This window comes from Montipora capricornis, chromosome 12, assembly GCF_036669925.1.
Source record: "Montipora capricornis isolate CH-2021 chromosome 12, ASM3666992v2, whole genome shotgun sequence".
NCBI classification, from domain to species: domain Eukaryota; kingdom Metazoa; phylum Cnidaria; class Anthozoa; order Scleractinia; family Acroporidae; genus Montipora; species Montipora capricornis.
This window is the reverse complement of record NC_090894.1, coordinates 4,306,902-4,334,667: the sequence shown is the minus strand read 5'-3', so window position 1 is coordinate 4,334,667 and position 27,766 is coordinate 4,306,902. Positions and strand designations below refer to the sequence as shown.

The following is a 27,766-nucleotide window of genomic DNA, read 5'->3' as shown; positions in this document are numbered from 1 at the left end:
GTTTTAAGAGATCCTTTATTAATAGGTGTCTTTTAAATTTTATTTAATTGTACCTGATCTTAAATTAATTGATGAGATTGTGTAGTCATGTATGTAAAGCCACACGTAAGTTGTGGCTATCTGACTATGGATGAATAAAGGCTCTTATTATTATTATTATTATTATTATTATTATTATTTACAAGAACTGATTATATTGATAAGAGCATGTGGAAGTACAAAAGACCGCTGTACAGTGCTGGCTCATAAAAACTATCTAAATCACTATAACAGGGTTGGCAGATACATGTATCAATATTTTCTTGCCACTATTCATCTACAGAGCTTTACATTTAAGGAGAATGTGGGTCGACATCACTGCCTGCAAATTTACAATGACCTGCTTTCGGCATTGGAGTCAGAAAACTTATAAGTTTCCAATAGTTTCTCTGCAACATTGCAGCACTTGCTCCCCGAGAAAACCTCAAACCGCCCGTTGTATGCGGCCTACTTTTAATTAGTTAATAAATTCCGTGTGTATATAAACAGCGTTTGTAATAACTGCGATTTAGTTACAAAACCTCGGTAAGCAGTAACTGTAGTAAACCTCTCTCATGAAAACATGGCATGAGAGTGGTGAGATTGTCAAGACTACATGTAGTTATAACCCAAGATAATTCACAGAGGGAATAGGTAATTTTCTGTGTTGAAATAAACTGCTTTGTTGTTTACCATTAGCCTTTTATTTTTCAATTTGATTTCAATTGAGGGAAGCCCAAATGTCGCGTTCTCAGTGTCGTAGATGCGTGGAGTTCGCCAGGTCAACCACAGTGAAGTACTAGACAGTCAGCAAGATTTAATCTGTTTATTAAAATCAGGCCAGTCCAACTATTTATAGCACTTGGGGTGAAAACTAAAAGGAAACGAGTGATCTCTCCGTCAGAAGAAAGGAAAACTATGATGATACTCCATGCAGGAAAAAGAAGGACAAAGGAACTACAAGGTCTTAAAGCGTTACTTACATCTGATCTTGACTCTTTGGGCAAGAACTCCAAAACTTCAACAATGAAACAACTTCGAAAGTTCTATGATAGCTCCTAACAGCTCGTTTTGATGGACTCCTTACAACTGAGTAAATGTGGTTAGGAAAAGACTAATCTAATGCATGCCTTCTGATGTAAAGGAAATGAAAATGAATAAAGCTTTGTACGCCTAGCCGAAGAACGGATATGTAACGATCATGTGGTAAGATAATCAATGCTACAATTATGAGAAAAAAACAGCCTTTGAATGTAACTAATTAAAATGTCACTTTTCTTTTGTGGATAACGTGACATCAAAAGTAAGATGTTTGAACATGAATCAGTAACAAAGTGGAATTAGTGGAGCAATCTACTTTTTTATGGAGATGAAGAGACAACTTACAGTGCTAATCACTTTTTTTGCGATTGATAGTTTTGTTGATCGTCTTGAAACTTTGGTTTGTCTTTTAGTTGTTATGAGCAAGCTAACATTTTGTACCTTTGAGTTACTCAATGAGCATTTCAAATCACTAATGCGTTGCAATAAGGGAGCTCACTTCAGAGTTCTTGTAGTGTTACATGTTTTTGAAAGTACAAAGGACTTACTGCCATAGAAAGAGCTGCTTTGTTCAAGAAATAGAATTATGGTAAAGTAATCAATTTCCGAGGTTTTCTTTGAGAGTGTGAGTAATCACAAGAGGATTCTTGGACATCTTAGGGCAACTTTTTAGCAAACTGCAAAACTTGAGCAGTTGAGGAAGATAAACCATTTCGTGACATTTGCTCTGAGGTGAAGTTGTAGCCAAGCCAAACTAATTTCCTTCAATTCGTTGCGGCTGACAGATTAAGTACATTAGGTTAAAATATTCTTGTTTGCCTGAGGTATAAAAGACATGACAAACTGGAGAGAAGGGTTAGTTCCTGTGCAGCCTGTATTTCTAGTTTCAGTAATGACAATTTTCCTTTCATTAAATGTAGCTATGTGCAATGCAAAGTGAAGGTGAAAGTGTCTGATACTAACTATAAGCTTTTCTGACCTGTACATGATGATATTATCTGTCAATAAATGTGGTTGCTTTTGACACAGTGGAGTTTCAACAAATTTATGACGCCTGGCTCTGTGTTTTGACATTTTGATATCTTGGCAAGATTAGCTAGAAATCTTCCAGTTTAAATGCTATACCGAGTAATTGCATTGTGACTAAAATATAGACAACAAATGCAAGGAATCGATGTTATGTGCTTGTAATATTTTGATATAAATCTTTATCATCTTCGGACTAAGGTGGGATACAGGTAGCAGAAATTTAAATACTACGCGATGGTACAACAGTATTACCACGTGAAAATGAAATAGGTGGAGTTCCCTACTGGCTTTTAAACCAGTGTTCAGCAATGGTGTTAAACACTTGATACATGTATGATAAGCTTCTTTATATGTAATAGATTCCAGTTATCGTCGCAGCCTATTATGTTTGTGTTATCACGCATGGTTTGGGTGAGAAATTCTTTGTTCATTACCAACAGTAGAAGGAGAAATTATGTTCGCATTAGTGAAAATATCCGGTAAGTTGTATAAACCCTGCATGTGTTTGATCTTATCACAATCGCATAGATGTTTATATATAGTGCTTTCTTTTGTCCGTGAGTGCATGTTCTTGTGTTCGGCCAAGCAGAGTTCTGTTCGTTTTTCCGATGAACGAGGAATTACAACCAGGGCTGATGAATTCATATACAACATTTAATTGACTCAATTGCAGCGTTTTGTCCTTAGTGCTTGTGAAGAAACATAATTTTGTGGTCTTCTCTTTTATTCGGATGTCAACATTCGGATCGACAAGACATATCTCCGAACCTTACGTTTAAGCTTCTTAACAAGTTGTGTTGTTAGGTCACCGACGAATGGGATGGTAAGCCAGATAGTGGGATGCTGGTTGTTGTGGAAGGTGTCGTTGGTGAGATGATCTGAAGCCCTGTTCTGTACATTCGTAGTAAAGCGATCAATTAGTAGGTTGGTAACATGTTTAGGAAAACCGTTCCTCGATAAAAACTTCCTTATCAGCTTGAGCTCGGTTTTAATTTTGTTAGAAGTGCAGATTCGGTGTATGCGGTCAATCAGTGCGCTGAGCCAAGAGAATTTGTGTCGCCAGGGGACAAAGCTTTCAAAGTTAGTGTACTGTCCAGTAAAAGTATCTTTTCTGTAGATGCCAAGACCATCTCTAGCAATGTTTATGTCCAGAAAGTGCAGAGTGCTATTTTCGAATAAGTCGAAAGTGAAGTGGATATTTCGATCAAATTTGTGAAAGTGTTCCAAAAATAGCACATTGTGATTGCATTGTGTTTAATGAGAAGGAGTGGGTCATCCACGTATCTGCAATAGAAGGCAATTAGACCCTGATTGATGAGCTTATTTATAGTTTCATTTCATTTCACCTTCTACTGTAATGAACAAAGAATTTCTCACCCAAACCGTGCGATGATAACTGGATAACTGGCAATAGACCGCGATGATAACTGGAATCTATTACTATATAAAGAAGCTTATCATATCAAGCATTCAACACCATCTCTGAACACTGGTTTAAAGCCAGTAGGGAACTCCGCCTATTCTCTTGACAGTTTCGTTTCTTTGTTTTTCATTTTCATGTGGTAATACTGTTGTACAATCTCGCAGTATTTAAATTTCTGCTACCTGTATCCCACCTAGTCCGAAGATGATATAGATTTATATCGAAATATTACAAGCACATAACATCGATTCCTTGCATTTGCAATGCAAGTACTCGGTATAACATTTATTCTTTATCTACTAAAACTATCAACAGGTAATGAATCTTCCAGTTTCTCTCCGGGTTTTTTTGGCCCCTAAGATTTTGATATCTTGATGAGAATCTTGGTGGCCAAAAATTAGCTAAGACTCCTAGTGAGATCTTGGCAAGTCTACCTCAAATCTTGCACCAAGATCTTGGCGAGTTTTTGGCTCGACAAGATCTCTGCAATCTCACAAGAAAATAGCTTGCTGAGTCTTGGTCAAAATTATGCTGGGGAATAGAAGCCATGTTATTAAAGCTTTTGTCAGTTTTACATCGGTGAGCATTAGCTTTCATTTTGTGCTATCTTACAAACAGTTCATTGAATTATGGGTTTGCTGTCGGTAGACTGTCGGTAACCTGTCGGCCGACAGTTGACCGACAGTCGGCCGACAGGTTTTTTGGTTAGCTCTTCTTCGCAATTACCGAGTTATGGATGTGCATTGGAAGTTTAGTGGCACTTTAAGGTACTGTTGTGGCTCTTTGTCATGGCTTGCTCATTACTTAACTCAAATCCTTGTGTTCTCTTTGATTCAACTGATAAACTTGTGCTGGGACCACTAATCTCAGAAACAGACAAGGTGTTTCTAACCCTGTTCAGGCTAAACACGAGCAGTTATTTAAATTGTAACCATGCCCTACTTTATTATGTGGACAAAAAAAGCTGCTCTTAAGGTGGATTACTACAGTTTTGATGGATCAAGTACAAGAACCCAACTTTTGACTGGTGAAGAAATGTTTCAAGATGTTCTCCCCTTCTCTAGTTACCATTTGGTAACCTAATGCACTTAATGCACTTGTTGACAAAATTTGAAAATCAACTTGTTGCGTGTCATATTGTTTATGTTCATCAATAACAAATTGGCTGCCAAGCCAATGGGCAAGTCTTCAAGTCAGAGTCATCATGTGGAGAGAAGAGACAATTGTCTACCCTCATGCCCAAGCAGTTTGTCATGTCCAGTCTTGCATACTTTGCTTGTCCACTCCTGCCACTGTTGTCTCTCTGGGTGAGTATTTTCAAGTGGGCATAGCCCTTGACTTAGACCCTGACTGAACCCTTACCAGAGAGGCTATTACAGACATACCATCCAACAAATGCCGTAAAGTGTCACAGCTCTGGTGTCAGCCCCATGTTGTGTAAGCAGTAGCATAGCTTCAGTGGGATCTGTGTAGCCAACAACACTACTGAGCCAAAGACAGTCCAGTACCATGGACAGCCCTGCCAAGCATCTCACCACAACCAAGGAACCTAACACTCCTTCTGTTAGACGTCACCCATCACCTCCCCAACCCAACGGAGGCTTCTCAAAGTTGACGCTGCTGAGAACGTGTTACGTAAAAATACCACAGCCAGTTTCAGGAAATTGAGCATTCAGCATAGTTTCTCTGTTCAAGAAATCCTAGACAATACCAACATTCACTAGCAGGCCTGCATTGTTTAACATCCAAAATGAGTGTACCAAACTACAGGGAGCAGTGTTGGCTCAGTGGTGAGAGCTTTCTTCAAAGACAAAGGTAGTCCGGGTTGGATTCTGCCAGGTGCCATATGTGGATGAGTTTGTTTTTTGTTCCCACCTAGCTTTGAGGGTTTTCCTCTAGGTTTACTTGGTTTCCTCCCTCCACAAAAACCAACATCCCCAATTTGACCAAGACAGAGGACCCACATGAAATGCAGTTACAGCTGATGTGGCTTCCGCTACATATTGTAACTTATGCCACATCTGCCTGCACTTAACTCAAGGCTGGTGCCTGACCATCCAAAAAGGTAACTATAGCCATAAAAGGCATAAAGTGCTGGATCTCGGGGCCAGCTCTCTATTCCTTACAGCACCTTGGCATCTCAGGTGAAGTCAGCTTGGGTTGACAACATCAACAAAAATGCTATTGATGCAAGCCACTTTAACTGATGACTCTACAGCCAAAGACTTTCCACCTAAGAACTTTGGATGTACTGCAACTAGTTCATCAACATGCAATCATTGATTAAGCTAATGGTATACAATGGATATTGTGCACTTGGGCATGGGGGTGAAAGTTCATTGCTAGATTGAGGAGGATTATGCAGTATACAGAAAGTAATGTTTTTGTCTCTTGAGCACCCAAACAAATGGGTCTGTTGAATCTGGCAATACTACACTGCTGGAAATGAATATATGAAAGTTCATATATTTGAACTGCAGAGAATGATATAAAGACAAGATTGATCATTGCAGTTAAATGAACAATTTAAGCAGTTGTGAAATTAAAGCCTGAAAAAAATTCAGGCCTGAATGGATTCAAACCATGACCTTTGCGAAACTGCTGCAGTGCCCTACTAACTGAGCTATCAAGTGAAGCTGTGATCTTCGCAGTTATGAGTGCAATTTTTGCAATTGCATAGAGAAGCCTGAAAAACTCATGCAGGACTTCAACGGGGTTTGAGCCCTTGACTTCCCGATGCGGGTGTGACGCTCTAACCAACTGAACTGTGAAGCCACTGATGTTGGGAGCTGGTCATTTGTGGGTTCATTTGTGGGAATCGCGAGGTCACGGGTTCAAACCCTGTTGAAGTCCTGAATTTTTCAAGCTTCTCTACGCAATTGCGAAAATTGCGCTCATAACTGGGAAGATCATAGCTTCACTTGATTTCATATCTGCAGTTCATATATGATTCATTTCATATACCATTTCATCATTGATTCATTCCTCACGGGACCATTAGAACCCACAAACGACCAGCTCCCAACGTCAGTGGCTTCATAGCTCAGTTGGTTAGAGCGTCGCACCGGAATCGCGAGGTCACCGGTTCAAACCCCGTTGAAGTCCTGAATTTTTCAGGCTTCTCTACACAATTGCAAAAATTGCGGTCATAACTGCGAAGATCATAGCTTCACTTGATTTCATATCCGCAGTTCATATATGATTCATTTCATATACCATTTTATCATTAACTGAGCTATCAAGCCAACTGGGAGCTGTCCACATTGTGAGTTCGTTCATAATACATCCGTCACATGACTTGATGTCCACTAATAAAATCAGAACTTTCAAGTTTCTTGCTCAATCATTGCATCTTCATTTATGGTTTTTGTTTTTGATTGTATGCAGGATGACAGATCTTTACGAAGTGACACAGAGGAAGAAGAAAACTGTGACCCAGAGGAACCCTCTGAAAATCCAGAACAGGTACTTTGGTTATGAGCTCACAAATATGTAATATATGCACTGGGCATGCAGATATGTTTTGTTGCAGGAAATGTCCAATTACGCTTCCACTGAAGGTCTTTCAGGTTGATCCCCCATCCCTGTGAAAATGCCAGTTTACCGTTTTTAATTTCCATTGAAACCCTTTCCTTTTGGGTAACCAATTTGGAATACCATGTTGTCTAGGCTTTTTCTTTTCAGTTTTGCTTTATACTACTCAGTGTGGAACCTCCAAATACTGTTGCAGCACCCTAATTTAGTAGGCAGCCCAGCATGTAACGTATCATGTGATGAAAAGTTGTAACCCACTTGATAGTCATGATTCCCTTCTAAATTGTAAACTTGGGTGGAGGAAGTTAAACAGCTTTGTAAGAAAAACTACTAGATTATGGAATTCAAATAATACATCAGACATGTATTTTACCGCATTTCCAAACTATTTCTAGCAGACTTTGAGATGTTTGAATTGTGGTCAAGAAACGGTCTGGAGTGATTGATATACAGTTGTATAGCTTTATCTTCTCAATGAAAACAAAAACGAAGGAGAAAACGGAGAAATAAAATTGTAGCAATCTATAGTAATTAAGATCAGATATCCAAACACCATCCCTTTGTTTAAACGTATGAATTATATGAGTTTGAGAAATGTATTTCCTACATAGTTCAATAAATGCCCAGAGCAGGATTGCATTGTTTGTATAATGGGTAGTCTCTTACTGCCCACCAGTGTATCCATGCATGTGTCATGTAAGATTTTTAACTCACTAAACATAATCACAGAACCTAGCACACCATAGCAATTTGCAAATTTTGGTGGAAAGTAGAAAAGGTGCATAGTATTTTATCTAACACTCCAGACAGTGTTCAACCACATTTCCAAACACGTAGAATTCATCAAAAAATACTCCGCTGCATGTTGTATTTTAAACTCTCCTCTTGGTGTTTCGAAATGTGGTGAAACACAGTTTTTCATGTTTGATATATTACTTGAAGGCACAAATACCCTCCATCAGGATTTTTTAGTGATATTTTAGCTTTTGTTTGTTTTGTTTTGCCGACTTTTACATGTATAGAGGTAAATCAAGTGACTAATTATGCAAAATCCTGAACATTAATTTTTGTTTTGTAAATAGACATTTGCAACCTATTATGCTTGAAACAATAATCTTGTAAAAGATATATTCTGCGGATTCTGAAGGTTCCACAGTCCACCTATCGCGTCTTCCTGATGCCAAATATATTGAATATTTTGAAATGAAGAGTCATTGAATCAAGTTGAACCCTTGCGTTGAATGAGCATCAAATTGAATGGCATGTGTGCATTTTATTAACTATAAAATTTTGCTTTAATTGGCTCGCCATACGAGGAGTACAGTGTCCTTGCAAATTTAACATGCTTTTTCTTATCAAAGCATTTTCTTAGTTTCTTAGGTATGTGTTTCACCTTTATTTGGACGAAACAGTTGAGTCAGTGAAGATTCTCACAGAGAAGCCAATGTCAAATGGCAATGTGACACGAAACCTTAAATGTTGTCCCGAGAGCACAAGTCACTGGATGTCACCACCATTATTCATACATGCTTATGATGAAGAAACCTTTCGTTATCGGTATGTGGTAAAATACAAAGAAGGACTAGGGTCGTGGTTACTTAAAAAGGTTACAGGCGGAAAAGATGACAAAACTGTGAAGGAGACATGTTCTCGGAAGTTGAATTACGGAATGCATCAGTATGACATTTTTCATGCCCCAAATGAGAGCAACCAGATGAAAAAGATCTTCCTTGGGCAGATGTTCTTTGTCGAGCAGTTGTATGACGCCCTAGGTAAAGGTGGTGATCTTAAAGAGATACTCATTGAGTGTGAACACGTAGGCTTTGGTCATCCAAGCTATGCAGAGGCAGACGTGAGGTCCTTTATTCATTGGGTTAGTGACATACTAATCAAAACCGCCACTACTCCCTTTCAAAGAGTGTATATATGTGCTCTTCTTGGTCAGTTTGTCAAACGCATGCATTCCTTGTCAGCTTGGAGGACATGTGACCTGCTGGGAAAGAGGGCTGCTGACCAGCTTCTGTCATCTTTCGGGTGTTGCTCCCACAGGGCACTGCCTCAAAGTAGTATCAAGTTCATCAAGATTATTGCAGAAGAACTTCTCAAAGCAGGCTCTTCTACAGGATGTTTGATGTTTATTAAAATCTTCTGTAATCTTCTAGATGCGAACTATGTAACTCAGGTGGCAGACAAGCTTTCATCACAGTCATACACTGAACAGAAATTTGACAAACAGGTACCTGGTGTGTTACACTCCCTCACAACACTGAAGGACTTGGACACCTCTGTGAGATTATCGTGTTGTATAATACATCTTTCTCCGAGTGTCCGGTGCCTTTGGAATCTCTACCACGAGATATCTCGTCTTCCTAACCTGTTGGAGAACTGTGTGGACGAATTTGTAAGTGTTTACTGCAAGTTCATTTTACGCCGTCGCGCAGGAAAGCCAGATCTTCTTCAACCATGGTTTTGGAGTCAGGTGCCAAACAATTTGATGGAACGACTGGCCAGTCCATTCTGCAAGGTGTTGACTGAGCAAATTTCGTCAGAAACCAACTGGCCTGAAGAAAGGCTCGACGGCGTGACAGCCATTGCCCTAGATGCATGCTTGCAATCAAACGATCAGTTTTCTGATTTTGTTTTAGCTGTTATGACACACAAGTCCAAGGAAATGGTTTCTATCATTCCAGTTCTGTTAGAGTCAAAAGCGTTTTCCACTTACTGGGACACCAGGATCTCTAAGGAAGACAAACAGATGGTTTGCTTTAACTGGCTGAAAGTAAATTGCTTCCGTGTTGGAAAGAAAAAAAAAGAAGAAATCCTTGATGTCGTGGACGCCTGTGAGTCACTATGTTCAACACAAGCGTTGAAAATGGACAAAGTACTTTGCCAAGATATGGATAAGGAAGTAGAACGTCTAATACTAAAGACAAAGTTCGAATCCATCATGAATGCAGTGAAAGATTCACAGAATTGTACCCCAGCAATTCAGCATCGTCTTCGAATGCTCCTCAGAAGCGCGATAAAACAACAAAGTGGCAGTGGAGATCACCGATCGAAATACAGGAAAATGGTTCACTTGCTTGGCTATGACGCGTCAAAGGAACGAAAGAAGGAATTACGAAAGGAAAAATTGGACGGGTAAGCTTAATAGGATCGGATGTGTAATTTGTTATGATATTGAAATATATTGATATTGCTCTGTAGAGACATGTTGTTTTAAGACTATTAATGTTTACACTCATCTAACATGACTGTTTCTTGTAATGGTATTATGCGTGCCAGTGTCCTTCACTTCTTTCATGTGGTGATCATTCTAAAATTTAGCGATACGAATTTGAACACTCGTAATTTATACACTTGTAATTCAATTGTACACATAATTTCATGATTCAACGTTTTATCGAGATCCAGACACTTTGGACGCTGTTGTTGTCTTAAAAACAGATATTTCTTTAATACACTAGAAAGTCTATATCATTTTGCTTACCCAATCTTTTATTTAGGGCAAAGGAAGAACTTATCTTGTCGATTCTGGAACTAATCCAAATGCCACCCGAGGGAGGAAAAGCTTACGAAGAGATTTGCAAAGTGATATCTTCCCACAGTGAAGTTTGGTTACCACTGCTAAGTGCACTTCATGCCAAGAGCGGACTTTTGGAACATCCTAGTGTCAAGACAGTCTTGGAAGCCTTACAGTCGCTAATCCATCCAGACCAAAGACAGGAATTGCATGTGGACTTCTACCTTAACTTGAAGGACGACGAAGTCTATCTCTTGGCCACATATTGTGCCTTAGTAGAATCTGAGGAGTCAAGAATCGATCAAGTCAATGTAGATGAATGGATGACACAGCTGTCTTTGGCCCGTACAAGTGCACATACCTTTGATGAGCAGTTCTCTAAACTGGAGCACACAATACGTTTCCTCCAGGAGGTGTCCAAGGGTATTGCTGTGATCTCGGATGCAGACTCTCTAATCCGCGAAGTCAACAAAAGAAAGAGAGAAAAGAAGAACACAACTTTGGCGGATGTTCTTGCTGTAGACTACTGGGGTACCCTAGGCACTTTGACTGATTGTGAAGGGACAACAACCAAGTTGAGCGAATGTATCATTTTCCGCAATGTTGCACGTGTGTGTTTGACAAACTTGTTTACATCAAGCGAAACAGAAGTGGAGGAGTTAGCTGGTTCTGTACAGGACCTTCCAGAATCCAAAGCTGATGAGGTGTTGCACCTTCTTGAAAGCAAAGTGTTGCAGCAATTCAAAGAGGCATGCATCTTTCTGGTTGATAGCAGTGCCGATCCACGCACTGAGGAAGTGGACATGCTGTTTTTTGGAATTACTGATGAAGGCGGTCTCCTTAGAGAGCTTGATGTGATCAGTTCCTTCTGTGGTCGTCGGGTTCCTAAGCGAAAAAAAGAAATGCTGATTAACTACCTGCACTTCCCTCTTGTCTTTGCAAAAGTTCAGCAGCTTATGTCAATTTTCTCAGCCCTTGGATTTAAAGATGCTGATGATTCAGCGGTAACCAAGGAGCTACAAGACATCATTTCGTCCAGTCTTACTGGTGGTCTCAGCATAAGAAGCGTATCAGAAATTGTTGAAAGTAAGAGTGTGGCCATGATCGACTCTAAGCTTGATGACACTTTGAAAACTATCATGGAAACACTTCAAGGGTCTAGTGAATTGATTTCTTTCATGAAAGAAACTGCAAATGAAGACATAAGGATATTAATCGATGCTGTAGAGGAACATTCTGACCAATTTGTCTCTGAAGCAACTGTCTCCGATTTAATTGATGTCCATGGATTCCTGCGAAATGTCTTACGGGAAACGCCCAAAGATCCCATGGTGTTTTTGAAAAGCCTCAAGCTCTACTACAGCAAGCTTGAAAAGAAGCCAGAAATGGCGGCAAAAATCAAACAGTGCAGTTATAATGTCCACAGCTTGCGGGGGCTGTACATGAATGTTGCCAACCGAGGAGAAATGACAAAAGAAATCATCAGCAATGCCCTACAGAAAGGTTGCTACCTTATAAAGACCAACTCTGATGGGTCATGTGACGTTCAACTCAGCTATCGCCGCCAAGGTGCCACAAAAGACACAAGCTACAGCATGGCGGAACTCCATGACCTACGGAGCCGAGCTCTCCTTATTGTGAACACGGAAAAGAAGCAAGGAAAGATGAAACAATTAGAAGAAGGCGAAGTGGCAGATTCTTCCGTCAACGTTACCTTGTCTGCATTTACTAAACAAGTCGAGATGATTACAGACATCCTCAGTATGGTGACCTTGTTGCGAGAATCCGGCCATCCAAACTTTAAGAAATTTTGGGCCAAGCTTTCTTCCTCAGAAGAGATTGAATCTCAGGCAAAGTCTTTGGACTCGACACTAAAGCAGTGGGAAACGTTACTAAGTCGTTTGCAACAGGAACACTATTTCCTAAATTTTTTTCATCCGGACCAGCTTTGGATGATAAAGAAGTTTTTTTCGAGATCCTTTTCTCATACGAAAGATCAGTCATTAAAAACAGTTGTTCATAACCTTCTTCGCTTTGTTGATCCACGTATACAACTCAAGGACCTGGATAGCCTTCATTGCCAGTACAAAGCATCCAAAGAAAACCTAGGAATCGAGGGTGATTTCCACGCCATTGGACGGTTTCTAGATAAAATATTCGCCAAACATCAACAAACCACAAAATGGCAAAATGTACCACAACAGGATTTACAAAGAGCTGTTAAACCAGGCGAACTATTTGTAGCTGTCCTTGAGCATGATAGTAAACAGACTGCTCATGTCGTCATGTCTCTGTTCGAGAGTACAACAGGTTCATATCCGCAACCAAGCCAAGTTCTATTCTGTCATTCAGAGACCAGTTGGGAAGAGGTGGAGCGACTTCTTAAACGCACATTTGAAGCACACAGGCATGCCACTACAGTCAAGTTGCACTGCCTAGCAAATGTGGAGAATCTGTCAAACGACATGCAGTTTCAGCTTGTTGCAGCTATCAGAGCATATCAAGAGAGTGGGAAGGGTCCGTACCTGTTGAGTATAGTTTGCTGTGGAGGAGTTCATCATCATATTGTTGATCAATTTTCTACAGCAGTGCATAACGTTCTTGGCATGACCGAGGTTCAGCTGCGTAGCACATTCAAGAAAGTCTTCCCTGAAGTTTTCATGGTCACGTCGGATCTTGCTGGCGTTGGGAAAACGGAGGCCATTTACGAACATGCTGCATCCCGGAAAAAGAAAATCGTGACCATTCCAATCAGTGGGCCTTTATCGCGTAAGCATCTAGTGAAAAGGTTGTCAGGTTTGACTGTTGGCCCCCATGAATGCATTCATTTTGATGTTGGCGAAGTGGATGATCCCTTAGTTCTTGACACATTGATGTTTGAGCTTGTTGTTGTTGGCATGTTGTCCTCTGGAACAGAACTTTTTCATCTTCCAACCAAACACGTCTACATCGAAATTGCGAATACACTGAGGCACTGGTTGCAAGATTCACTGCCTGTTACGAAGTGCTTTTCTCCTGTGCACATCAAGCTGGATGGGTATGAAGACCTTGTTGTGAGCCAAGAACCTCTGAGCCCTATTCAAGTGGTTTGTCAATACCTCCATGCCTATGAAGCTGGTTTGTTGGAAAGCCAGCACTTGAATCTTGGCGAGCTGAAGCCGCTATCTCCTGAGCGCTGTAAAGTACTGCTAGCAAAACATTTCACATTAAGTGGTGACCTGTCTTATAACATAGTGGAGAGCTTCATCAAAGTGTTTGCTGATCAGCTTTTGCAATTTTCAGCAAGTCCTTACTTTAAACCACATAATTTGAAGGTCGTGCTTGGCCCATCACATGATGTTCGAAACTGCTTGTTCAAAGCCCTTTTAGAGGTCTCCAGAGAGTTTGCATCACGCTCTGTCGTAACATGCAAGAATGTTCAGTCAGAAGCAATCTCTAGAGAACAAGCTACAGAAGTACTCAAAGAGATTCAGTTGGCTTCAAAGAACGCTGCGGGAAAAATGGTTGAACGGGTAGAAGGAATGATTCAATGGGCTGACAACAACCATCTTGTCATTGTCTTCCACAGTCTAGAAGCACTAACTATTTCCGCCCTGTATCGTGATTTGTCACTGGTGCCTTCAAATGTTCAAAAATTATTCAAGACTCAAGCTATGAAAGGTAAAGGAATGGAGGACTTCACAAAGATGAATCACAAACAACTTCAGGAGAGACTTGATCGAATTGTTCGAACAACTCCAAGAGGAAGTGATGGCAGCTTGCAGGCCTTAGATTATGCTCTTACACCAGACAACATTCTCAAAATGGTGTTAATCATTCAACGCATAAATGCAGGCATTCCTGTCATTGTTATGGGGGAAACTGGCTGTGGTAAGACTAGCCTTGTTAGGTACCTTGCAAGGACGTGTGACGTCCCATTTCACGTGTTCAACTTCCATGCAGGGATAACAGAAGATGAGTTGGTCACTTTTGTGAGTGAAAGGGAAGAAGAAGCAAAGAGTGGCCAGGACGTGTGGGCATTCCTTGATGAAATTAACACTTGCGAATACCTCGGAACAGTCAATGAGATGATTTGCCACCGTACCATCAAAGGGAAACCCCTACCACCAAACTTGGTGTTTATCGCTGCCTGTAATCCATACCGTCTCCGCCCTTCCGGAAACATTTCAACAGCTGGTCTCAGTGGAAAGACGATTACAGATGAATACTCAAAGCTGGTGTACCGTGTTCATCCACTGCCAGAAACAATGATCGACTTTGTTTGGGACTATGGTTCGCTGAGTAAGGAAGATGAACGAGCATACATTAGCCGCATGGTCGAAGGAATCACAGGAAATCCTAACAACTTACTAGTTGATCTTCTTTGTACTTCTCAGGAGTATGTCAGAGAAGTTGACAAAAGCCCTTATTGTGTCAGTTTGCGAGATGCTCACCGATGCATTGTCCTTGTCAAATGGTTCAAGGAAACCCTGAAACGACGAGGCGATTTGCCATTATCGAAGCTGAACGATAGTCGCATTTACCACAAAGTTGCCCGTGGCTTTACTCTCTTAATGAGATCATTTGTGCTTGCCTTGGCGCACTGTTACCAATCACGTCTTCCTGCAGCAGAGGATAGGCATGGATATCGCAAGCGTATTTCTATGTGCTTTAGAAAACACAACAGTCATTCATTCCAAGAATCAAGCTTTGAAGCTATTGTAAGAGCTGATCAGGAAGATTACCTGGAACGAATGGAATTGCCAGAAGGAACTGCCAAAAATGCTGCGCTTCGTGAGAATGTGTTCGTCATGTTAGTTTGTATCTTAAACCGAATTCCCGTTTTTGTTGTCGGCAAGCCTGGTTGCAGCAAGTCTTTGTCTATGCAAATCATCAGGAGCAATTTGAGGGGAAAGGATGCCAAGGATCCTTTTCTTAAGACATTGCCACAGCTCTATGTTGTTTCTCACCAGGGATCGGAGTCATCGACATCTGATGGAATTCTCAAGGTGTTTAACAAGGCAAGGAAGTACAAGGAGCATAACAAAAGCGGTGATGTTCTTCCAGTTGTTCTTCTTGATGAGATTGGTCTCGCTGAGGTGTCAAAGTACAACCCTCTCAAAGTATTGCACAGTCTGCTGGAGCCAGGTGATGGTGCATTTCCTGATGTTGCTGTCGTGGGAATTTCAAATTGGGCTTTGGATGCTGCAAAAATGAACCGTGCAATCCATCTGTCCCGGCCTGAACCAGATGTGAGTGATTTGTTTGAAACTGGGAAATCCTTGCGAGAGGCTGGAAGTTATAAGGCTGGTCTTGGAATATCCGGTACACGCTCAGGGCCTCTGTGTCATCAAGATGTGTACCCAAATGACAACCAGCTCCATTGTCTTGCCACAGCATATCAGAAGTACCAAGAGCATCAGAGGTATGCAAATTTTCACGGACTGCGTGATTATTACAGCCTAATCAAATGCCTTAGCACAGACACGAACCAGAACACTTCGCACAATTTGTTTTCTGAAGAGAAAACCAAAGGAATCCAACGTGCACTACAAAGGAATTTTGGTGGCGTACCCGACGATGTAAACAATTTTCAAACTTTGTTTCAAGAAGGACTCCACTCGCTGGATTTGATGGAGAAGACGTACCGTTTTCCAGTCACAGAGCTCATCTGCGACAATCTACAGGACAAGCTAGCGCGGCATCTCATGATAATCACGAACGGCGATTCTGCTATTGGTATGCTTGATCAAATGCTGAAAAGACTGGACAAAGAGAAAATCACCATCTTTGGAAGTCGATTTGAAGAAGATCTCTCTGAAGAGTACAACTACCGAATGCTGAGCCGCATTATCCTGTGCATGGAGAGAGACTGTGTTCTCATTCTTCGAGATCTTGAAAGCATCTATGGCAGTCTTTACGACATGCTAAATCAAAACTACACTGTCGTTGGAGGAAAGAGGAACTGTCGGGTCGCACTTGGGGCCTTCAGTAATCCTATGTGTCAGGTCCATGATGGATTTCGATGTGTTGTGTTGATAGATCAAGGTAGAGTTGACTATACAGATCCGCCCTTCCTCAATCGATTTGAAAAGCAACTGCTCCGTTTCTCAGATGTCCTTAACCTAAAGCAGAGAAACATTATCAGCAGTCTGAATACCTGGATAACAGGCATCTCAACAATTCCTGATTTCGAGTCCCACTTTCACAAAGAAGACATGTTTGTTGGATTCTGTGATGACACCCTTCCCTCAGTAGTCCTCAAGAATAGTCAAGATGCAGAGCTTACCGGAGACGAAATTTTAGAACAATGCAAGCACGATCTCATGTTAACAGCATCCCCAGATGGTGTCGTGAGGAGCTTACAATCATCTTTGGCCAAGACAAACTTTGAGGAAGTCCAGACACTTTACAACAACTACTTTCAGAAACCCCTGCACAAAGGTTTGAAGGAGTACCTTAAACACTCCATGGAAAATCTGCAGTTTCAGCCAGAGCGAAATGAGGATGCAACTAATGGTATGCGACTGCTTATAATGACCCACAGTAACATCCACGTAAACGTATTGCAATGTCTTGAGGGGCTACTTCAGTGCCAGACCGAAAAGCTCAGTGCTTTCAAGTCTGAAAAGCACTTGACCAGGCAATTGGAACGTTTCTGGAGATCCGGTGACTCACTTTTGGTGCTACAGTGTAAACCAGAGCTTGATGCCACCCATATGCTTCTTGCAAAGTCCATTATCGAGCAGCAGAGACAGACGTACATCAAAGATGCAATGGAACAAAACCTAAAGCAGATGAAGCATGTTTGCATTGTAGTCCATGTTCAGAGAGAAAGTGAGGTAAATGAAGCTCAAAGTCAGCGCTGGCAATTCAGTTTCCAGAGTGGTTGGAAGCAAGCAACAATCGATGTTTTGGAAAACCCTCTTTTGCCCATTACTGACTGTTTGAATGTTAGCATCACGGACCTCCTGGAGACCAAGGCGCTCTCATTTGAGGATGTGGCTTCAAATCAGTTTCTTTGGTGCTTTACTCGAATTAAATATCCAGCTATTCACCAACCCACAGTGGATGCCATTGTCCAATTAGAGCAGCTATTGAGGTCATCATCCAACTCCACGATCCTAGAATGTTTCAAAGAGATAGTCAAACGGTGGTTGAAGAAGAGGGAACACCTGGTCGCTCATCAGCCCGATGCTCGCACTTGGCAATTCTCTGTGGCCTGTGACCGACAAGCCTTAATCAGTTCCTCGCATCTAGTGGGAGCCATTCAGCATCATGTCAGTCATCTCATACGTCAACCGTTGGCAAAGATTGTTTACTTCTTGGAGAACGAGTCTGCATGGCCACAGTTCTTGTTCACTCAGGATCCCTCCGATAAGGAGGAAATGCAAGTCTGGTCAGAGTTAATCCTGGACCAAGAAATTTTCATCATTGATGACATCCCAGAGCACCAAGGAGCAGAATCGTATTTTGTTTCGGAGCGACACTTGCAGCTGAAATTCCCTTGTGCTTCTGTATTTTACAAGAAGGTGGAACAAGTACAGCCTATGTTCGCTGAAGACCAAAGACAGCTCCTTTTGAACGAAGCAAACCTGGACGAAAATGAAGACTTGCATGATGTTGCCGTAGAAGCACAGTTATACAGATTCACGAGCATTGTAAAGGAGAAAATTCCTCAGGTCCTTGAAATGGAATACCTTCAGAGGAACATTGGATGCTATGTTGACGATCTTCTTGACATGAAAACAGCTCACTTTTCTGACGACTTCTCACGTGCTGAGAGAATTGATTTCATGAAGTCGGCGATGGCCCATGACATAAGGTTCCGAATCGATGGTGATCCTGCTCGGCTCATAACTTGTTTGCATTCTCTTTTGTGGTTGAACGAGTCTTCATATATGGCTGCCCTTCAGGTTTATCAAACGTGTCACAAAGTGCAACATGTGGACTTTAGTGTTCTGTCTTCTGCATGTCAGCCTGTGTTCGAAAAAATGTTATTTCAGGACAAGACACCCAAAGAAACTGAAGACACCCAAGAAACTGAATGGAGAGGTATTTGTGACAAACCAGAGGATGCTGAAGTGACTTCGAGGGGTAAAAACGATTGCCAAGAAGCTTATGGGAATGAAGTAATTGAAGAGGACTCCGTACTACTAACCAACACAGTAAATGATGTGCAGCCTCGACAATGTGAGCAAGGAAGGACGATGGACAAGGAAGACGAAAGGAAAGAAGTAGAATCAAAAGACGATGAGGCCACCGAGGAAATAGTAAACGACGCAAAAGTAGTTGGAGAAGTAAAGGCAGTTCCGTCAACAAATGAGCAAAGAGAGTTGGCACTGGCTGAAACTGCGAGGCAACTGGAACAGCAAGAAGATGAAACACACACACTGGAAACGGCTTCTTCGCCCATTGATGACTCTTTAAAAGAACAACGTGGTGGAGAAATTAACAGCCATGGAAATGTGAATAAGGAGAAAATCGGTGGTGCTGTACAGTCGGAAAATGAAGAAACTGCAAAAGATATTCTGCGAGAAAATGAATGCAAAGATCAAAACCGTGTCCATGGAGAAGGTCAGTTCGAAAAAGATAGGAATGTTGACAAGGACCATGACCAAAGTGAAGAAAATAGCTTCAAGGGACAGGATGGAAATAAAGAACTCGAAAACGTCCCTGAGAAAGGAATGGACCTAAAAGAAGAAGACGTGGAAGAAGCGGACGTAGAAGAAGAGGAGCTGACAGATGAACCATGCGAAGACAAACCTGTCAGCTTTGATGAGGTACTTGTGGACACACTGTGTTCAGCGTTATTTCCAACGAAGGATGTGATAAATGGCTTGAGTGGACCCGACGCCTGGCAGCGAACAACGAGTCTATTTCTGTCTACGGTCAGTAGAATGGGCGTCCAAAGCCCTGCATTTCACTTCCTTCGTGTCTGTTACGATTTTGTCACCTTGCTGGTTATACCCGAATCTCTTGAGCAATATTCTATTTACATGCTGGGTGAACTTGGAAAGGCGGGAGCCTCTGCCGGGTACCTCGACTGCCAAGACGTTTTTAACAGCATTACCAGTGTTGCTGACGAGTTGGAGAAACGAGGCGTTCAACAGAACAGATTGGAGGACTTCCTTATGCTCTTCTATGGACGATGCATTGATGCGAATCCAGACACCCCAGTCCTTGGCTCTATGCTGACAAGAATATGTTGCAGTGGAAACCAATCGCTTATGCGTCTGGCTGGGCCGTTGGTTCATCGCATCTTTCTTGACGAAGAGCAGCTTTCCTCAGGTGTCTTTGAGAAGCTTTTGCAGAACTTGGACACCATCCAGGAACACCCAGGGCTTCAGGAAACAAGTTATGCTTTGTCAAGCCTTGCTGATGATGTCGAGCTGGATTCCCCATTTGCTGTGGTGTGCTGTGACCTTATAAATGAAGTTGCATTCTTGAACATAGACCTATCAACTGTGTCGAGCTCCGAGGATCCAAATCTCGTGAACTTTCGCAGAGCTTTTCAAACTTTGACAGAGCCTTGCGAAGATGTCGAACATGGACAGTTTCACCTTCTTTGTGCAGCAGCATATCTGAAGTCCTTTCTAGCATCATTTTCCACCTTCATTTTGCAAAGACGCCAGTGCCTAGTTGAAGAAGGAGAATTTTCTATGCTTTTCAATGAGATAGACGCCGCGTTTTCCTCAAGTAAAATCGAGCCCTTTCAATTCAGGGCATCGGGGTTGCAACTATATTTCCTAAAGGAACTGAAGAAAGAGCTGTCGATGTATGAAGTCCGTGATGTTTGCCAAAGGAGCTGTAAACTCCCGTCTTTAAAGAGCATAGAGTGGCAAGATCCAGACCTGGTCGGCAAACTTAGTTTCGATCCTTTTCAATCTCGCACAGAGAATTCCCAAGCTCAAGCAGCGCTAGCAACTCTTTTGGAGAAAAAGGATCTGAAGCCTCTTGAAGACGTCATCCATTCTATGGCAACGTCATTGGAACAAAGAATTGAATTGGCAGCCGTCTTGACCAAGTCGTTCTATCTCGTTCGTTCCAGACGGAACTTGAAGGATAGTGAGGACAAGGCAATAGTTGCTTTTACAGAGAGATTGCAGAACATGGAAACTCCTTATATTGAGCTTCTTCTTCGAATCACAGGACGGAAAGATTTTAAAGGGTCAGTACTTTGCGTTTCACCGGAATCATTACCCGCAGACGTACACAAAGCAACATTGATTCTCCATCTCTGCATCCTCCTTTCTTCAAGTTTCAAAAGCACAAAGAAGACCACACTTGCTTTGATGTCATGCTTCACCAACCCATTGGCGTCAACGGGGTCGTATGTCTTGGCATCAGGAGAACATCCTAAACAACCCTGCAAGCAACACAATTACGCCAGCGCCGAACGATTTGGCAAAACAACTTCTTCCTCCTGTTCGTGTGGAACGTTCTTTGTGATGGTTGGTGACAACACGGAAGCAGTCTGCCCAAGTTGTAGGTCAGAATGCAAAGCTAAGGAAACATTTCCCCAACTAGTGAAGGTCGGAAACACCATCTTGCCATCAAAAGATTACGTCTCTATTCCATACTCTGTAGACACCTCCCTTCATGTACGGCAACTGAAGCCTGCAGAATTCCGTATTCTTCACTTGTTTGTCCACGCAGCACTTTATGGGGGCTTTGCACTGGAACTGTTTGACGACAAATGTCTTTCCCAGTTTATGGGTCTCGATCTTAACAAGCAGTCACCTTCCGAACTTTGTTTCCAACAAATTGCTAACGACTTAACGGCGCTGTGTAGTCTCTTAGATGCCAAAGAAGAGGAAATCATCCGTTTCCTGCACTGTGCTTTGGAACAAAGTGCCTCCATCCTCACTTCAGGAGATTTGTGTCATACACCAGATGAAAGATTGTCTTGGGAAAAGACGTTTGCAGCAGCTGTTAGCCCCTTAATTCGAGAATTTCATCCAAGACGACTGCTGGAACATTCTAAGGACTTTGCAGGCAAATCTTCACTGGCCATCCAAAGGAAGATAGAAGAGACCGACAGCCCCCAATTTTCAGACGCAAATCAGAGAAACAAGTACATTACTCGATTGTTGAGAATGACGCTTCCGAAAACGTTTAACAGCTTACAAGCTTACTACCTGGCGGCTGGAGACAAAGCGAGAGAAAACCATCCCCTGCTTGGTTTGTTTCTTGATTTTAACGACAATCTACCTCTTGTGTCAAATTTGACCCACCTTGTCTCCTGGAGCCGTATTGTGGATTCGCTGTTGAGCAGACGTCTTAGCCGTAAAGACACTAGTACAAAGATTGGTGATGTCATTCGAGGCAAAGCAAACTCCCCAGAGGAGAAAAAGCGATTGACCGAGGCCTTCGAGAACTTCACTATCGCCTTTGCGAATATGCATCCTGTTTTAAAAGATCGCCTTCAGAAGGAAGTACCATACCTTAGCGAGAGCTCGCCGATTTCACTTTGTCTTGTAGAGAAACAAAATCAAGGGGTGTTTCTCTGTGCGGCTTTAGACATTCTTCAGAAAATCCAGAATGACTTCTTGCGGAAGGTGCTCAGTATTGCAGCAACTGGGAAGTGTTCTGCATTGATATTCACAGAGAGAGATCAGGGAAAATGTGCCATTCCAATGGTCCACCTACAAGAGGCACGAGAGAAAGAAATTATCCAGTACCAATGGTCGGACGCTATCTTGAGGCATTCCCAGCGCAACACTGAATATGGCCATGGCAAAGAAGTATTCTTCGATCTCGACAAGATAGAAAAAGAACTGTCCGTCCGTTTCTTAGTAGGAAAAGCGTTCCTCTCTACGTTGGATGGCTTGCAGGAGTTCATCTTCTCCCGGGACCTCTTCCACTCTTGTAGAGGGATCCTGGATGAGTTACAAGAGCTTATTCCTCAGCAACCACTTACACATGTTTTTCGGAGTGGTTTGATTCGTCAAAGCGACCATAGCCTCGAGAGCGTGCAAGATTTGTTGGAGCACATGGAAATCGTTCTTTGCCTGATAAAAAGACATCAGGTTGGAAAGCCTGAGGAACCCTTGACAGACTTTACAGACAAGTGGCTTTGTGGATCAAGACCCTTTCCAAAGACCTCGCTTCCTCAGCCCCATAGTGCAATCCAGCTTAAACACGTGGTTGCCTTATACGAGTTTCTTGAAGACATGTTGGCTGAATCGGCTGCCAAACGCGTTCATGACGTGTATCGTGGTGCTGTACCGAAAGAGATTGCAGAGGAGATGGCCAAAGCATCCATAGTCTCTGGTAAAGCCGAGTCAGATCGTTCTTCTCTAAATGACATCACAACAGCTCTTCGACGCTTCATTTTCCGCTACCTTTCCTCAGAGGAGATGAGACCTGAGCCTGGTGACAGTCTAGTTGAACGCATGTTGGAACCATCACTTTGGCCAATCGATATGTTCAAATCTTCGGAGTCTTCGAAGGTGGAGTTGTCCAACTTAATCAACGCTGTATTTCCAGAGAATCTGACAATTGCACATACCTTCCAAGTACTCTGCTTTTACCAGGACCGTCTTAAAGTTAGTAAAAGTGATTTATATCGATTGTGTGTTTCTATTGTTTGCTAGGAACTCCGAACAGGAGATTTGACAGAGTCAAATCTTGTGAGAGTTTACTTTTCGCTCTTCCCAACTCATGAGTTCCCTTTAGCTGTAGAGACGTATACACAAAGCGAACAATTTGACTGATTCTATGTCTTGTTAACGCGGGAAGTGGCCTCACCCGTCGCCCAGTTACGATTTCTGTTGCATGAAGATATAAGGAGTGTTGTTGACAATGCGCAGACTTACTTAATTAGGACTTCTGGACGTTGGGATGTCGTCTCCTGACGGAACTGACTCTAAAAGTACATGATGTCTTCATGATCTTATTGTATTTCAGGTAATGGAAGAGGCAAAGCAGGTCTCTCGGAGCCCGGCTCCCAAAGGTGGTAGGCCCAACGTGTCAAGAGCCCGGAAAGGTAGAGCACGTTTCGGCTTCTCCTAAAGCAAAACATTAAGATGGTACCAAGTCACCACATGTGGCGTCCAGCAGAACTGACGACTTCCAACTGATTCAATTGTAGTACTAAAGAAGACACACTTGCAAGCAGTTAAGCTGTCGTTGTTTCAGTTCCAAGGCGTAAAGATCGGCAAACGTGGTAGACGTTAATATATTTATGTATTGTCTTGAACACTATTTGAAATTTAGTTCTAGAGAGCCGGTTGTAATTTTATTTCTCAACTTTACGACTAGTAGAATACTAAATTAATTAATGAGTTCACCTTAGCTTTTTTGCAAAGAGTAGTGATCAATCAGTGTGAAGTGGTGTTGAAAGATTTCCGTACTTTAAATGTATTTCGTTTTTTAGGCAAATTTATTCAGTCAAGCTTATTCACTAATATGAACCGGGTGATGTTGCGAAGCGAGATGTGTTCAACAACTGAATGAATGAATTTAGTTCCACATGGATGATAAGATTTGGTAATCAAATTTAAAATTTGTCGTTAAAGCTAATTTAGGACGAGTGTTTATTGCAAACTGATCCTACGATACGAGATGTCGGGATGATAACAATTTTCAAAAGCTGTTCATATTGGTTATTGTTATCAAGATCATGATTTAGTAATGAAATTGAAGTTCGTAGTCAAACGCTGACTGGTGTCACGGGACGAGACATTTTCGACAAGACTATAGAGCTTTATAGCTTTAAAGTTGTAGTGTTGTACTCAGTAAAGTTGTACTTTAGATTTTCTGTCTGATTTAAATGTACAGGCAAACTGTAGGTAATTTCAGAAAGAGCACTTGTTGCTTACTTAGTGATGGTGCGAGATGAGAAGTTTTCATCAACAGAATAATATTAAACAACTTTTTAAAGCTATGCTTAGAGAATATATTTCCGGTAATCAAGTTCACGTTTTTCAATCTTACGTTATTTTAGAAACGGTTCCTGTTGACTGATGTTGTGAGACCAGATGTTTTCAACAAGAGAGTAATGTCAACATACCGTACATAAGTTGTGCTTGAATGTTTAGGTTACGTTTACCAAATTGAAACATGTAGTCAATCGCTTTTTGAGAGACAGCAGTTATTGTTAACTGATGTTGCGAGGCGAGATGTCTTCAACAAGAGCAATGACCATTTATGAAGCTGAGTTTATTACAATTGTCTGTAAGTTTAGTATTAGATGGAAGTCAAATTAAAAAAAGAAGCCCTGCGTAATTTTTAGTAGCGGATATTTTCAGCTGATGTTGCAAAGCGAGATGTTTTAACACAGAAAGCGGTTTAATAATTAGGAACATAATCAATTAACTAACAGTTACACGTTTACTTCACAATTGCACCATTGTGCTTTAGGAGGGAGTAGCAGAGCTCAACTTTTAACTCTTGTGTAAATAAGCCAACATGCCAATATGCCGGGGACCGCATACATGTCCAAGCTATGATGAAGTCAACCTAAGGGCCTGATTACATGGCGAATTTCAGCCCGGGCTGAAATTTTGTTGCGATTACATGACGAACTTCAGCCCTGATGAAATATTAGCCTCGGTGCCAAATATGAAATTGCGCGCGAAGAGCCTCATGAGAATCAAAATGGCGCCGAGAACACGAAAATAGGCGCATTGCTTCTCTAACAGTTTGTCCATTTGGCAGCGCTCAATTTTCAACTGTTTGGGATGGTAAGGGAAGGTACGTTTTTTATTGGTGGGGGTGGGCTGGGGTATTTTAGAATTTTTTTTCCAAAAAAGTCGTAGCCCTCCCACTTCCTGGAATGGATTAATGCATTAATTAATTAATTCCCTGACCCTCCCCCACCCCCTTAACCTATCCAAGACAAAAATAACCGGAAGTGGAAATAACAAACTGGAAGTGTTACTCATATAACCATGTTCATCTGCGCACAAAGTAGTTAATTGCGTGGCGTGTGATTGTACGGTGAAAACTTGAAAATGGGCAAGGATGTACGAGGAATAGAAAGAGGGAAATGTGCTTGTGGTGAATGCGAGGATTTCATGAGGTCTGATGGAGCAACTTGTGGCTATTGTGGCTGTTTGCCGACTCGCCATTCTAAAAAGGATGCCTGCTACTCCTCTGACTCAGTTGATGGCACATCGGCTGCGGGAACAAGTGAAAGCACAGGTCCTGAGAAGTGGAAAGATAAAGACCTAGGGTGGTTCCCGAACCCAAAGGGCGAATATAGTGATGTAGTAGATCGAGTTGTCGGTTCAAGTTCGAGTAGCTTAAGTGACGAATCCTCACCGGAGACTGATTTTATACCAGAACCCCACAACATCAAAATATGGGCGAAAGCGGGAACAGGTCGAGAGAGACGATTATGTTAGTTGGGAGAAGATAATTTTTTGATGAGTAAATTTTTCGACACCTGTAAAATAATTAAGTTTAATCTCGACTGGGAGCTTTGCTTGTATATACAAAATAGAAGCGACATGGAGTATTTTTTTCCTTGCCAAAAAAAAACTTTTACCCTCCCCGGGTTGAGAATAAAACAGGTTTGACCCTCCCCAATTTGTAAAAAAGTAAAAAAATTACCAAGGACCCTCCCCTCCGAAGCCTCGGCTCACCCCCCCCCCCCCCCTCACTTAAAAACGTACCTTCCCTAACAGCCTACAGATGATGGAACTGAAGCGAAACCTGTCTTTGGCTGCATATCTCTTAGCTATAAAGACGTATTTGCGAAGAAAGAGAAGACATCTTCAAGCTCGCCAAGTTCATGGCTTTCCGGACAGCCTCGTACTGTTTAAACTTGTCCACATTGAAGTCGATGTTCTCATACTCTATCTGAGCTTTGAAATCAGAGAGACATTGAATACGATTCTCCATTTTATCGCCTTAATTCCACTGAAATCGCTTCTACAGCCATATTGTTTCCTGCTTTTCAGCCCGGGCTGAAATTCCGTTTCGATTACATGAGATTTTTTCAGATTTTCAGGCCCTTTTTGCCGGGCTGAAAATCCTAGCCCGGTTTGAAAAACTGGGCTAGGAGTTTCAGCCCGGGCTGAATTGCGCCCCGGGCTGAATCCCTCTTCAGGTAATCGACAATTTGATTTTAAGAAGATTTGTTTCAGAAGCCGGGCTGAAATTCGCCATGTAATCAGGCCCTAATTCCCTTGTTTGAAAACCAATCACTTCGTAACTCAAAGTAGCCAGCTCCCAGTCGGTTTGATAGCTAAGTTGGTAGCTTGCGGTTCGAATCCCGTTCAGGCCTGAATTTTCTTCAGGCTTTAATTTCACAACTGCTTTAGTCCTGTGCATAACGGCGATCATCAGTCATATCTTCACAACACAGATTCATGAGACGACGAGATATCGGCATAAGTCTGTTTAAAACAACTACAGACACGATATAGTTATCTGGTTGAGATGGTACATCTCTAACATATGAAGGTGTCATTGTTTTATTATATGTTTCCGGGCTGAATCCCTCTCCAGGTAATCGACAATTTGATTTTAAGAAGATTTGTTTCTGAAGCCGGGCTGAAATTCGCCATGTAATCAGGCCCTAATTCCCTTGTTTGAAAACCAATCACTTCGTAACTCAAAGTAGCCAGCTCCCAGTCGGTTTGATAGCTAAGTTGGTAGCTTGCGGTTCGAATCCCGTTCAGGCCTGAATTTTCTTCAGGCTTTAATTTCACAACTGCTTTAGTCCTGTGCATAACGGCGATCATCAGTCATATCTTCACAACACAGATTCATGAGACGACGAGATATCGGCATAAGTCTGTTTAAAACAACTACAGACACGATATAGTTATCTGGTTGAGATGGTACATCTCTAACATATGAAGGTGTCATTGTTTTATTATATGTTTCCGTCAACTCTTCGAAATGAGGGCGTAGCCGAGCTACAACAACTCATGGAGTGCAACCTTGCTCTCCGTGACTTTTCATATATAGCTCAGTGGATAGAGCACCCGCCTGGTGTTTGGGAGGTCATGAGTTGGAATGCTGTCGTCAGATTTTTCCTTTGTCCCACACTTGTGTCATGCTGATCAGTTCACTCAGTTTTCACATTGCTTTACTGGGCTTAACATTCACCATCTTTATTAACTTATGAACTGCAAATTGTAAGTGCCATTTTGCTTGATTGATTGGACACATGACAAGCACCCACAAACTTAATTACATATTTAAGCAGAAAATATCGACTTACTTGTTCAGCTCCTTCTTGATAATCAGGCAAAACTTGA

General features: G+C 41.8%; 1 protein-coding gene across 1 annotated transcript in view; it reads left to right on the top strand.

Moving 5' to 3' along the window:
- The window catches only part of LOC138027540 (uncharacterized), a 35,773-nt gene extending 10,996 nt beyond the window's left edge, over nt 1-24,777 (top strand). Inside the window, exons 3-6 of the mRNA XM_068875087.1 lie at nt 6,899-6,976; nt 8,418-10,186; nt 10,552-23,098; nt 23,460-24,777. Coding sequence (XP_068731188.1) covers nt 6,899-6,976; nt 8,418-10,186; nt 10,552-23,098; nt 23,460-23,564 — 14,499 coding nt within the window. The 3' untranslated portion in view covers nt 23,565-24,777. The remainder of the gene's footprint in view (nt 1-6,898; nt 6,977-8,417; nt 10,187-10,551; nt 23,099-23,459) is intronic.
- The last annotated feature ends 2,989 nt before the right edge of the window (nt 24,778-27,766 follow it).